The 14,550-nt window shown below is 37.9% G+C and overlaps 1 protein-coding gene across 6 annotated transcripts in view; it reads right to left on the bottom strand.

Moving 5' to 3' along the window:
* PALLD (palladin, cytoskeletal associated protein) overlaps positions 1-14,550 on the bottom strand; it is a 531,380-nt gene that overhangs the window by 101,724 nt on the left and 415,106 nt on the right. The window contains exon 11 of one of the 6 annotated variants that reach the window (XM_070948121.1): positions 4,850-4,909. The exons of 4 other annotated variants lie outside the window; for them this stretch is intronic. In XM_070948121.1, the coding sequence (XP_070804222.1) occupies positions 4,850-4,909 (60 nt within the window). Of the gene's footprint in view, positions 1-158; positions 261-4,849; positions 4,910-14,550 lie in introns of those variants that run through there. One more of the 6 variants, XM_070948120.1, reaches the window with a different exon arrangement.

The raw sequence follows: 14,550 nt of genomic DNA, 5'->3' as shown, positions 1-14,550 counted from the left end.
GTAACATGTTACTAGCTACATGTGTGACCACATCACACAATTTCTGCTTCTATATAATTGCTTTTGTCTGCCATCCTCCACCCACATTTAGGCTTACTTAATATACACAAAAAGCATACTTTGAACATAGAAAATAGGGCACATAACCCTGTCCTTACCTTTTTTGTATCTCGTTCACACCAGTGGACAACTTTTCTACATGCAGAAGTAAGCACAATAGCTGCAGCACTTTGGGAACTGAAGTGGAGCTGTGCAGGTACTCAATAATATATACAGATTAGTCAGAGAGAGAGCTGTACTTCATGACTCAGTGGTTCTTCACTAAAGCTTTCTAGCTCTAATGCTTTCACAATAAAAGTCCCTTAAAGTTCCTGGGAATTCAAGCACCCAGTTGCTAAAAGCAAAATATTTGAAGTGGGGATGGAGGTATATGCTGTCTTGTTTTATTTCTTCTAGTCTTCTTTTCTTAAAAAAATATATCCTATTTTTTTCACTGTCTCCCAAGAGCAAGATGTTTTTGTGTGTGTGTGTGTGTGTGTGTATATTTTCATGAGGGGCTCAAGATTCTACATTAGCAGCTTGTTTGAGTATTCTTTTCTGTAAAATTGTTTACATTTCAATAAGTTATTATGGAGGGATCTCTAATAAATGAACCTTGAAAAATAAATAATTTAAACTCTAGATTTAGCGTTTGTTTTAAAATGGCAACAGATTAAGAATTTGCCATGAATGTCTTGGATAATCTTCACAGCACATAGCATAAATAATTAAGAGATCAAGATATAATAGGATACATTTGTGAATTTACTTTCCTGAGGGACAAAGATTTCAGAAAGACATTGCGCTCTTTATTATAAAGAGATTAAAGAAATATGCTATAGTTAAAAAACAAAATACAATTTACCTAAATTAACTCAGAAATCTCATTAGAGTATAGTCTTAGGAGTATAGGAGGAAAAGTCTTAGGAAAAGCAAAGTAAACTAGGTAGATCAGAATACAAAATAATTCAAAATCAATCTCAGTAATATTACATTATTAGGCCAAGTCAGAAACTTGTTAAATATAGAAACCATATTACTTCATCAAACAAAAATTAGTTTACTAGGGGAAGCTACCAATATCGAAGTCACAAAATCTTCTGAGTAGAATTTAAACAAAATGCGACATAGATATTCACTTTAGGTTTCCCTGGAATAGACTAATAACTGATCCATATTTTAAAAATATAAAATCTGACTCTACTGGAGTCTATTTCCAGCATGACAACAACTTTAAGCATCCAAAAAGTTTCTAAGATGGAACAACAGTTGTTACACCACTTTCCCTGGTATAAATCATAGAAGTTTAAAGCAAGCTTTTTTATTCATAAAATATGTTGAATTTCAGTTCCTATAATTTTCCAAACACACTCTGACTTAGCGTGAAACACATTACAGAAAAAAATGATATACAGAATTGAAATGAAGGAATGGAAACTTCCGATATCTAAGGTTGATGTCTTGGTTGATGGCTGTATGGGGGGCGCTCGCATTGCATTTTGGGGGTTTGCATGCGCCTCCCTGCACTCCATTTTGGGCCTGGAAGGCCTTCTGCACCAACCTGGAAGCCAAAATGGGGCACGGGGGCATCACAAGAGGCCCCCCGTACCCCGTTTTGGGTCTGGAAAGCCTCCTGCACCAATCTGGAAGCCAAAATGGGGCACGGGGGGCCACATGAGCCTCCCCCACAGCCCATTTTGGGCCTGGGAAGCCTCCTGCACCAACCTGGAAGCCAAAATGGGCACAGGGGGTGGGGGTGCATACGCAGGGGGCTGGGATGCATGAACATGCACCGGAATGCGCATGCATGGGGAACACATGCACATGTGTGGGGTGGGGTGCATGCCCGGGGGGATACTCACATTGCATTTTACGGAGCATGCGTGCATGCACACACTTTGGGAACTCGGCACCAAAAAGGTTAACCATCACTGGTATAGGGTCTCCTGCTTGAGCAGGGGTTGGACTAGAAGACTTCTAAGGTCCCTTCCATCTCTACTCTGATTGATTTGATGCCAGGGCCTTTGGAGCTACTTTGTGAATCTTACAATATGAAGAAGAAAAGTAAAAAAAATTAAAGATAAGCCACAGATCATTGTTTAAAAAATGCAATTCAAAAGAAGTGATAATTTTAATAAAATACAATATGCACAAAACCTGCTATTTCATTGTAATGTATATACCTAGCAGCCATATAATAAAAGTGACATAACCAACAATACTCAAGACCAAAAAACAATTTTTGTTTTACTTCTACTTACCTTCCGACCTGCCACATAAAGCCTTTTGAATACTTAATGAAACTTGCACAACTTGACTAAAGGAGAGCCAGTTTGATGTAGTGGTGAAAATGCTGGCTGAGAAATCAGGAGACTGTGAGTTCTAGTCTTGCTTCAGGCATAGAAGCCAATTGGGTAACTTGGGCCACTCACTTTCTTTCATCTTAACCTACCTCACAGGGTTGTTTGTGTAGGGCAAGTAGAAGGAGGGAGTATTATGTATGTTCACCAGTTAAGCTACTTATAAAATAATAAAGTTGAGATAAAAATCTAATGTAATAATAAAACAATTTAATTTTCTAATTTCTGTATGAAAATTTAAGCAAGCAATACAGGTAGTCCTCAACTGATAGCTTAGCAATTTAGATGGACCTCTCTGGGGGGTACTTACAATCCAAATTAGAAATTCTAACCCCCCCCCCCCCCATGTGACTGCACTTGTGGTATTTGTCAACCTGGCTGCATTTTATAGTTATTTGCAGCATGTTGGGGTCATGTAACTGCATTTTATAAGGTTTTCTGAAAACTAGCATTTGCTTCTGGTTTTTGACAAAGCCATGCCTATGGTGAGCCACAAAAAAAGGTAATAAACTCAGGTCGATCACAGGTGACAGCTGTGATGGACAAGTTCCATTATGGTCATAACTTGAGGACTACTTGTACTTTCTGCCTGCAGATATACACCAAACACATGGTTTGAAACCTGAAACTACTGGTACTAGAACAACATTACATAAGAGCCAAGCTTCAAAATTTTCATAAAGAATTTGAAGCAAAAACTTGAACTGAATTGCCTGCTATATGCCCACAGTTTTATTCTCATAGTTCTCTTATTGTCTGGAGAAATAAGAACATAGGAATGATATTTGAATGATTTTCTAGAATTACAACATGAACAAGTATTTTATTTCTTCATTCATATTACACTACAGGAAAACAATTATTATTAAAATATCTGAGCCAGGATCGTGCAGAACTATAGTGTTCTGGATTCTTTGCAGAAAGAGAGCATTTTCAAGAATTGTGCTGAACTTTAAAGGGATGCTTTAATTCAGCAAATAATTAACTGAAGCACCTGTTCAAAACAATGGTTTTCTTTAAAATGTTAGATTAGGAGCAGCCACACTGATTCAGTCAAAATGCTAAAAGGAGGTTCTGCACAAGTACTTTTTAATTTTATTTCTGCAGGAGCAAAGTGGCTGCCAGTCTGAATCAATTTACTTCACCTGGAAATGCTAATCAAAGTTCAGAGTAGGCAGTGTTGAAAATATCGTGTTTCCTCGAAAATAATAATAAATAATAATAATAATAATAATTTTATTTCTATACCGCCCTTCTCCCGAAGGACTCAGGGCGGTGTACAGCCTATTTAAAAACACAAAAAACACAACAACAATTTAAAATTTAAAATCATTAAATAATTAGGCTCCAATTAAAATCCCAGAAATTTAAAATACCCCAATTTAAAACGTTATGTTAATAGCCCTGCCTGGCGGAACAACAGGGTCTTCAGAGCGCAGCGAAACACCCGGAGGTCGGAAATCTTTCGTATTTCGGGGGGCAGTTCATTCCACAGGGCTGGAGCTCCCACAGAGAAGGCCCTCCCCCTGGGTGTCGCCAGCCGACATAACTTGGCTGATGGCACCCGGAGGAGACCCTCTCTGTGGGAGCGGACTGGTTGGTGGGAGGCTATTGGTGGCAGAAGTCGGTCTCGAAGGTACCCGGGTCCTTATGCCAATATAAGATCCGGTCTTATATTGTTTTGGGCCCCAAAATAAGCACCAGGTCTTATTTTCCTACATGCAGCCAGATGCTGCATGACTCATCATGCTGGTGCCACCGCTTGCAACAGGAGGCTGTGTGGTGCATTGCGCTGTTGTGTGAGTGGCAGCACTGGCATGACGTGCCATGCAGGCATCCTGCTGTGAGTGGTGGCGCTGGCACAATGAGTGACACGGCATCTTGCAGCGAGTGGCGGCATCAGCAGAGTGAGCCTCATGGCATCTTCCTACGAGCAGTGACACCGGCATGATGTGCCACATGGCATCCAGCCACAGAAGAAGTCGGGCAGCAGCGCAACAGGTATCGGGGTGTGGGAGGCCTGGAAATGGCTGTCCTAAGGTAAGCGGGTGTGTGGCACGTGGGGCAGCTCCACCCCCCAACCCTAGCTTGATTTTTATGCATGCGCCTCATGCCACCTCATATAACCAGACAGTGGGCGGGTTTAACTAGGGCTTATTTTGGGGATAGGGCTTATATTTCTTGCAGGTGTGAAAATCGGGCTATGGCATGTTTTCGGGGTAGGTCATATTTTCAGGGAAACACGGTATATATTACTTAAACAGGATTCAAATCATCAGTGCTAGCTTCACTTAAATTTAACTTATATAGGTAGATACATAATTAATTCAGAAATATCCCAACAGAACTTTGACAATTAATGGCATATCTTTATCTCATTGTTCTGATTTACACTAAAAGAACTAAAGAAGACCAGAACAACTTGGTGATAATTAAAAAAAAAAACTTACTGCAGGGGCTGCACATTTATTTGTTTTTCAGAGGCCGTAGAAATTCTTCTATTATTCATCCTGCAAGTAGAAAGCTAGGATAATCTTTGTGTTGCTTCTACACACATCTGAAGACTATCAAGTTGAGAAAAGCTACTGTTATTCATAGTTTAATATAATCAGTGCCCAGGGTGTATTACAAGACACAAATGATAAGCTCTTGTCCAAGAAACTGACAAAATGTAAACAAAAGAAAAAAGAATTAAATAAATTTGAAAAGAATGTATGATTATTTCAGTCATAAGTTACGTACTTATCTGATGTGCTATTCTGAAAGTTTCAAAGAAAGATGTGAGGGAACTAACATCATGGTCCACTCCCATGAAAACATTTTCCCCTTAAACCAGTCTTTTTGCACATTCATTTAAATAATTTTCCTTAAACATATTAATATGCAGTGAAATACATATGCTTAATATATCAAACTTAAAAGATAATGTTTTTAAAACCAGTAGTATGCCACCCAAAATAATTTTCAGCTCTAGAGAAATAAACAGTCATCTCTGCCAGACAGGAGATAAATCTTATATTCAATCAGCTTTTGTATTTTCAGAAATAAAAAAAACCCACCAATTATTTCTTCATATAGGAATAAACAATTAACTCCCATGGAGGACTAACATATTCAATATATATTTCCATCTTTTGGTATACTCTAAATGCAGATCTCATGGGTACAGTATCTACAGAATAATTAAAATAATTTCCCCAAACATTACTGTACAGAGCATAATGGGCTACACTGACAAACGAAGCAAAAGCCATGGGACTGCCCCCCTTCCCCCCCCCTCTCTCTCTCACACAGAGATAATTATCTGAAAATTCATTTCTTAAAATATTGTTGGGATTCCGGATTTCTTAAATGTTCATCTTTTCCAAGCACTTCACACTTGAAAGTAAGTTATATTGAGAAAAATAAATGCATTGTGAATATGCCCATTATTCTGCAGATGTAAAGAAAAACATGATTCAATCAGTCTTCAATAAAAATTCTTAGTTGATGTTTTATACAAAATCTTTCAATTAATGTGATAAAAAGTAACACCCTCTTAAGGTTGTCAGAGTTTATTAATCAGGATAAGAATGGAAACATTTACTGTTCTTTCCAATACATTTATTTATCTCTTCCAGAACTTCCCTCAAATTCTCAAGTTGCCTGTACTTTGAAATACCAGTGTTCCAACTTCCTTATTTGGTTGCTGAAGCTGTTCTTTGTCTTGTTCAAACATTCTGATGAAGCTGCTTGCTTTCTCTCTGTCCACAGCCTTTCCACCCCCACCCCCCTTTCAGTCTGGCTTCAAGCAGGTCACTCTGACTCAGCCTCCTTTGTAGCTTACAAACCAATCACACGCTGGTTATGCCCATTTATGGAGTACCTTTCCTTTTGGAAATCAGCAAGGCAAAAGGGATTTTTCAGTTGTTTGGAAAAGTGTTCACTCTGCTGCAAAATCTGAAGTGAGCATAAACCACAGATTTCTATTTTACACATTGCTGTCTTTTTGCTGAGAAACCAGGGCAATATGTATCTGTGTAAGAATGGGGAGCAGAGATTAAACACATACTAACTTGGGCTCATGTTTTATTTATTTCTTTGTAGTTTAGCCATATCTGTGCCCATGTTTATGGTATGATCTCTAGCACATTTGCTCAAAATAAATATTCTGAACTCTCTTAGGCTTACTATCCAGTAAATATATTGAAAATGCCTTCAACTTTCAAAGAATAAGAGGTGCACAAACATTCTTCAGATTTTTTTCTCTGTGCAGTTCAATATATTGCAGAACTGATACCAATGGCTAAGATGAAGGAATGCAATTTTACTTAGTGTATAGTTTAAAACTACCTTCCCATCAACCATCACCACCAAAGCAGGCACTAGCAAGTATTTTAATGATTTATCAACTTTTCTCGGCAATGTATAAATCTCATAATCTTTCTACATTTTTTCAGGGGAATGTACTGATGATGCTGGTATGACATATTATTTAATTCTAATAATTTAGGATTAGACAACCGCTGAGCAAATAGTTGAAATGTGCCTTGCTAGCATCTTTCTTGGAGTTACAAAAGACAAACTAGTTTCTTCTTTCTATCTATACTTGTGGACACATACGGAGCCATATGGCATCCAGGATGAATGGAACTATAATAACTAATCTCATCCCTAAAATCCCAGTATTCCCATCTTGGATATTCAGATTTTATATTTGCAAGAAGCAACCGGAAGATGCTTAACTGCAGAATAGAGCAACAACAGACACAGAAAGAAGCTTAAGAGATTGAGTTAAATATAAACCTAATTATTCATCTCACATGGTTTTAAATATTTAATATGTTAATATGATCACAATTCTGGGCAAAGAACCTTCCTATGTATCACAGATGACAACTAGGCCACTTGTGGAATAGTTAATGGCCCTACTCTTATATATTGTTTGGTTTACATATACGTTAAGTTATAATGCATTCTATTTTCATGGCTTAGCATGCCAAAGGAAGCCAGAAACTATAGTGCATAAACCATTCCTACGTACTTACTATTATAAGTGAATGGTTATCATGCAATTGCTGATTGTACTTATTACAGTATAGAATAGCTGTAAGTCAAATGTATAGTAATATTTTCTATCTACATGTATGGTGAGTGGAAGTGTATATGTGCTGTAGGGCATAAGTGTACATATCATCACACATTCTTTGGAAAGAAATCTCTAGAGATCTCAGTGAGGTAGGACAGTTATAAAGATTTGCAGATATAGTAAATGGAGGCTGCACAGCTTCTCCAATCCTATTTCTGACATTCATTCATTCAGCTGACAAGAAATTACCTATGCAAATGAGCTTATTGAGGACCTTGAGCCCTGGTCACTTAAAGTTTTAACTCTTGAAAATTCTTTACATGTTGAAGTCAACACTCCCACCCACCCCCTTTACCTGATACCCCTGCTTTAACAGGTAGAAATTAGGACTGCAATAAAGGAGCTATATTTTACTGATAATGGTGTAGACATGTGCTTTATCTTTAATCTTTCTTCATATGTTTAATACACAAAGGGCATAATAAGGGGATGGAGTGACCCTCATATAGGCATTTAGGCTAAAAATTCATGAACACAACATTCTTGTTAATCCCTACTAATTCACCTCTCCTCAGCTATTATTTTACCATCTCTTTCCTTCCACCAGTTGGTAAATAAAGGACCCCAGATTTTGTACATAATGGAGAGGACACATTCTCCTTACATTTCAGATACACATCTACTGAGTCAGGGGTTCTAAATTTTTTTACTACCGGTTCTGTGGGCGTGGCTTATTTTGTGGGTGTGGCTTGATGGTCATGTGACAATTATTTAGGTTTTAGCAGAGGTACTGGTCTACCAGGCTTTTAACTGCTTGCAAAGCTGTACTGATCTACACATTTATTTTTGCAGGCACTGGTCTACCCATTTATTTTTGCAGGCACTGATCTACTCATTTGTTTTCTTTTAACACTGATCAGCTGTAGGGCGGCCCTTTGAAGCCCCGCGTCAAGAGTTTAAACAGTTTTTTTCCCTCTAGCCATCAGCTGGGATTCAGGAGGCAGCAATAGATTGAGGGTGGGGCCAAATAAAAGGTAAGAATAATGCAGGGGGTAGGGGGGTGGGCAGAACCGGTTTGGTGACATCATATCGTCACCGCTACTGGCTCGGCGGAACCGGGCGGAACCCACCACTGTACTGAGTGGTTTGTTTTCTAGATGGAAGAGGCAGTTAGTAAGGAGAACAAACGGAAAAATGCAAGACAATCAGGTCAGGATTTTTTTCATGGGGTAGTATAGACACATTTCTATGTCTAGAATTAATAGCACTGTAATATTGCATTCAACTATTCTAAATTACTGGCTAACAATTTTGGAAGGCATAGTTCAAAGAATCTTGAGAGTCTCAGCTTCATAAAAAGATTCTATAGAGTTCAGAAGCATGACATTTTCTTGGAATGCTGGTGAATAATATTATAACCATCCATTTTTAATTATTTTTTTCAGAAATATAGGCACTTTTATTTCTTATTTGAATATGTTTGTACTATGGTGTGCTTTCTTTTCCTTCCTTTTTATCCAGTTATTTTTACCAGACAGCCAATACAGTATTAATCCAATATAGTAGGGGGTGGATTGCAGGTCCCAAATGGAATTTGTGATGTTAGGTGGGGATGATTGAAAGCAGAAGCAGTGCATCTGGCATTCCAGTCATTCCCCTAGAGGTGCTGCACCTTGCTTATGAGCATAACTATAGATTAGATTGCAAGAAGTTAAAGAATACTGTGGAAATTTTATCTCCTGAGGATGCAACTCAACCACTTGTGCAATATGCACAACTGATAACACATTCAGTGTACAGGGTGCAGGAAACAAAAATAAGGCAAAAAACATGTACAGGTAATCTTTGACTTACAACCACAATTGAGTCCAAAATTTCTGTGATTAAGCAAAACAGTTGTTAAGTGAATTTTATCCCGTTTTACGACCTTTCTTCTCACAGTTGTTAAGTGAATCGCTGCAATTTAAATTAGTTACATGGTTATTAAGTGAATCTGGCTTCCCCATTGACTTTGTTTCTCAGAAGTCACAAAAGGAGAATTATTTTACTTTTATATAAACTGAACAGTTTTCCCTTTAAATCAATATTTTACTATTAACACTTTTAAGGGAAAAATAATGGTTAGTTCTTCTCTGATGACAGAACCAGCCAAAATAACAATATTGCTATTACACTTTCCCTGACACATAGGTTTTGTTTGCATAACATCCCTGATTTAGTGGTGAGGAGGCTAATTTGTTGTGCAAACAACCTAATCCAGTTACAAGCAATTCATTCTCATGGCTGCCAGACAATTATGTTAACCCATACAATCATCCATGTTTTATGTACTATTTACTAGACTTTGTATCTCTTCAGTTCTAAATTAAAGAAAAACTAGACAGGACCCATAAAATGGGGTTTAAGAACTCTGCCCTCTCTCCTTTTCCATCCACCCCTAAGCAAAAAAACTTCCCCTTCCTGATTCTGAAGAGGCACTGGCCTCAATTATTTTTTTGCATGCCTTTTGCTTCCTTTTTTTTCTTGTTTCTTGTTATTTTTAATCCCACCTTTATTACTTTATAAGTAATTCAAGGTGGCAAACATGTCTAACGCTCCTCCTATTTTCCCCATAACAATAACCCCGTGAGGTGGATAGCCTGTAAGAGAGTGGGTGGCCCAAAGTCCTCCAGCTGGCTGTCAGATCCCTGACGTGATACTGCCATTCATATGGAGGGAGGAGGAAGCATGGGGATAAGCTGTATTTTATAACCTTTTTCCTGGCGCCTAAGTACACTGCAATATTCTTACCTTTTGGAAATGAAATAAGGAGGGAGGGCCATGTGGATTGTGTCAGATGGTTGAAAGCGGAAGAAGACCATGGGAACGGATCCTTATCTGGCTCTCAAGGTGGCTGTTACAATAAACATCTTCATACCTGTGGATTGGCTGAAATCCATATTCGAACTGGAGGGATGGATTCTAGAGCCCTATTTCTAACTATGCAGTTTGGGAGGGAATTTAGAGTCTGCTTTGCCTGTTCTGCTATCCCTTCTTCTCAATAAAAGGTTCCGTTTGAAATACCATGTTTCAAGAGTCTATACTTTCTTGGGAAAGGAGGAGAGGCAGATTCTTACACTGGCACTATAGATTAAATTGCAGGAAGCTAAAGAATACTGTGGAAGTTTTATCTCCTGAAGATGCAACTCAACCATTTGTGCAATATGCACAACTGATAACAAATTCAATATATAGATTGCAGGAAGCAAAAATAAGGCAAAAAACATGTACAGGTAGTCCTCGACTTACAATCATAATTGAGCTTAAGATTTCTGTTGTTAAGCAAAATGGTTGTTAAGTGAATTTTACCCCATTTTACTTCCTTTCTTTCCACAGTTGTTTTTTTTTAATTGAAAAGTTTTATAGGAAATACAAACATTTTCTCCCCCCCACCCTTCCCCTCTCAACCCCTCCCACCCCCCTGCCTCCCACCCCCCCTTCCCCTCCTTTCCCCCCACCCCCCTCCCTAGACTTCCCAGAACAAGCACAGCGTATAGCATTCACAAACATAAAGCTAAAATATGCTAACAAATTATTGCATTCATATTCTCCCTAAGTCTTTAACTCCTTATAACTCAAAAAACTATAAATATGAACTACTTAAAAATATTTCATTCATAGGCTATATGTATCTTCTTGTTCGGATACTTTTTTTGTATATAGTCAATCCATCTTCTCCATTCCGATATGTATCTTTCATTTGAATGGTCTTTAAGGTATGATGAAATTTTTGCCATCTCTGCCAAATGCACAACTTTTAATGTCTATTCCTCAATGGTGAGTGGATCTTCCTTCTTCCAGTACTGTGCCACCAGTAACCTGGCAGCTGTTATTAAGTTCAAAACCAACTTAGTCTCTACTACAGTACAATCCGTAACTATTCCCAGCAGAAAAAACTGTGGTGTAAATTTAATTTTTTTCCTTAAAATATTTTGAATAATCCACCATATTTTTATCCAAAAAGCTTTAATTTTTTTACATGTCCACCATATATGAAAATATGTAGCATCTTCACACTCACATTGCCAACACTTAGGTTGTAAATTTGGGTACATACAGGCTAGTTTTTTTGGGTCTAAATGCCATCTATAAAACATTTTATAAAAGTTCTCTCTTAAATTTTGAGCTTGTGTGAATCTTACATTTTTAACCCATATCTTTTCCCATGTTTCCATCATTATTGGTTCACCTATGTTTTGTGCCCATTTTATCATACAATCCTTGACTAGCTCTGTTTCTGAATCTATTTCCACTAATACATTATACAACTTTTTTATATGCATTTGACTTTTATCTCTTATTTGCTTTATCAAATTCTCATCCTGCTGCAAAATACCAGTTTTTTGATCTTCTCTCCATCTGGCCTGCAGCTGACCATACTGAAACCAAGTCCTAATAATTCCTTCTTCTCTTAATTGCTCCATAGATTTTAATTGTAATCTGACTCCTTCCTTATAAAGGAGTTCCTTATATGTAATCTTATTTTGCTTTTGCTCCAAATTTATATTCTCTATCGCATGTCTGGGTACTGTCCATATTGGTAACTTATCATTTAATTTATATTTATACTTTTTCCAGACACGCAATAGACCATTTCTTAATATATGACTTTTAAAAGTCTTATCTACTTTCTTATCATACAATAAATAAGCATGCCAGCCGTAGACCAGACCATATCCTTCAATATTCAATATCTTTTCCTCCGTTAAATTTATCCAATCTGTAATTGATGAGAGGGCAGCGGCTTCATAATACAATCTTAAGTTAGGCATTTTAAGACCACCTCTTTCTCGGGTGTCTTGCATTATCTTTTGATTAACTCGTGGTTTCTTCCCTTCCCACACAAACTCATCCAAAACACCATTCCAATCCCCCAATAGGATACAAGTCTTATACCCCCATTGTGTCAACTTTGAATGTAGTAAATTATAAAATTTTTCTTGTTGTTGATTCGGGGCATATACTCCAATTAGAAGTGGTTTTTCTCCTTTTATTAAAAGTTCAATAGCTAAAAATCTTCCTTGATCATCCGCTTCAACTAATTTTGCAATTAAGTCTCTTTTCAAATATATAACTATACCGTTTTTCTTCTCTGATGCTGCTGCTACATAATGTGTATCTAATCTTGCATTTGTCAAATATTTTTGATCTTGTATCCTAATATGAGTCTCTTGTAAACAAATTACTTCATTCTTAAATTGTTTAAGATAGTGAAATATTTTCCTTCTCTTCTGTAGAGAATTCAAACTATTGACATTCCAAGTCAAAAATCTAGTTCCCATCTCTGGGCCTCTGAAGCATCTGGAGCAATTTCTGATGATCTTGCCTCATCTGACCTTTAGGTCTTGCTCCTGCCACAGCTTCTGTTTTGGTAGTTTCTTGGGTTGCCATCTGAAATTGTTGTCGTTGTTGTTGTTGTTGTTGTCTTAATTCTTCCTTGCGCTTGGCTGTTGCTGCTCTAGTCTGTCTTTGATCCTTTGGTTCTTCAAATATATCAATTAAATCCACATCTTGAACAGCCATCTGAATTTGTAGCTGTTCTTCTTGACCAGTCAAAACTCCCCCCTGAACTACTGTCAGTAGCTCTTCTCTCTCTCCTCCCATTACTCCCTTCTTTCTTTTTCCTTCTGGTGATTTGGGTGTCCCAGCCTTTAATATGTTAATGTAAAAATCTCTTGCTTTCCATATTGTGTTAAGCTGATATCTCTCTCCTGAATCAGTCACGACAAGGCCGGCTGGCACCTCCCATCTATACTGTAATTGACGTTTTTTCAACTCATCCACCAGAAAAGCATACTCCCTTCTGGCTCTCAACATCTTAGGGGGGATTTCTTTCATTGTCATCACCTCCTGGGCTTCAACCTGAAGCTTGTTTTTAAAAGTAGCCTGTAAAATTTTGTTACGTAATCTCCTTGTAGTAAAATATATTACAATGTCTCTTGGTAAGTGTTTCTGTCTGGCAACCCAAGAGTTGACACGATATGCCTTGTCAATCTGCCAGCCCAGCTCAGTTTTCGTCTCCCCCAACAACTGTGCCAATGCCTCTGACATCATTTCTTTCAAGTTCTCTTGTTTATTCTCCTTCACCCCTCTGAATCTTAAAGCAAATTCCATATCTCTGTATTGTAACATCGTTACATCAACTTCAGCCCTTTCAAGTCTATTCTGAGTCTGCTAATTTATTATCCAAAATTTCCGTAGATTGCTTAATTTCTTCAACTTTATCATCCACGATTTAAATATCACCTGCCAAACATTTAAAAGCCAATAATATGTCTTCTCTAATTTGCCGATTCCGAATTAAAATCTCCTCTGAAACAGCCTGTATTTTTTCATTAGTTTCATTAATTTTTTCATTAATCACAGTAGCAATTTTATTTTGTGTAGCTTGTAGGGCTTCTTATATCATCTCAAACGTTCAAGTCTGTGGGTCTGTTGGGGGGGCAGAGGCTTGCAATCTAGGAGTATGAGCTGGGGAGCTTCCAGCGCTCCCAGGTCCTTTAATAGGAATGGTCTTTACAGATTTTGAGGCCATTTTCAGTTTAAATTGATTGTTGTATTTTAATCAGAAGCCAAAAGGAAAAGTTCCAAAATCAAAGGATTTCCCAATCATAAATTAACGTTTAAAATCCTCCTTCTCTCAACACGAAAGTTCTTTCCAGGCAAGAGGCTACCAGTGAAACGAAACTTTCTATAACTTTCACTTTCTCTGCCCTTCCCTTTCAAGCTTCAATCGCCATTTTGTTGCAAATTGCTAAATTGTTACTTCCGAAGGAGGCTATAAACCTTGGCGTTAAGTGTAAATACTTGCAGTCTGACTTCTCCTGGCTTGTTCTGCCTGCAGCAATTGAAGATATTAAGAATCCCCTCACTTGTTGTCAGCAGAATTGGACATGACTTCTAGCTCTGCTAATCAGTGGAGTCGTCCCAGGTCCGGAGCAGATTGACAGGCTTCTAGGGAGCTCTCACCCTTCGCGCCCCAAGATTTCTCCTAGGGTGCTTGGGGGGCTCTACCTCCGCCTGTCTGCTCTTCTCTCTCCCCTT

The sequence above is a fragment of the Pituophis catenifer genome, unplaced genomic scaffold (assembly GCF_029215685.1).
Source record: "Pituophis catenifer annectens isolate HBS135680 unplaced genomic scaffold, rPitCat1.0.hap2 SCAF_8, whole genome shotgun sequence".
Taxonomy (NCBI): domain Eukaryota; kingdom Metazoa; phylum Chordata; class Lepidosauria; order Squamata; family Colubridae; genus Pituophis; species Pituophis catenifer.
Note: the sequence above shows the minus strand (reverse complement) of the source record. Positions and strands in the feature narration are given on the sequence as shown.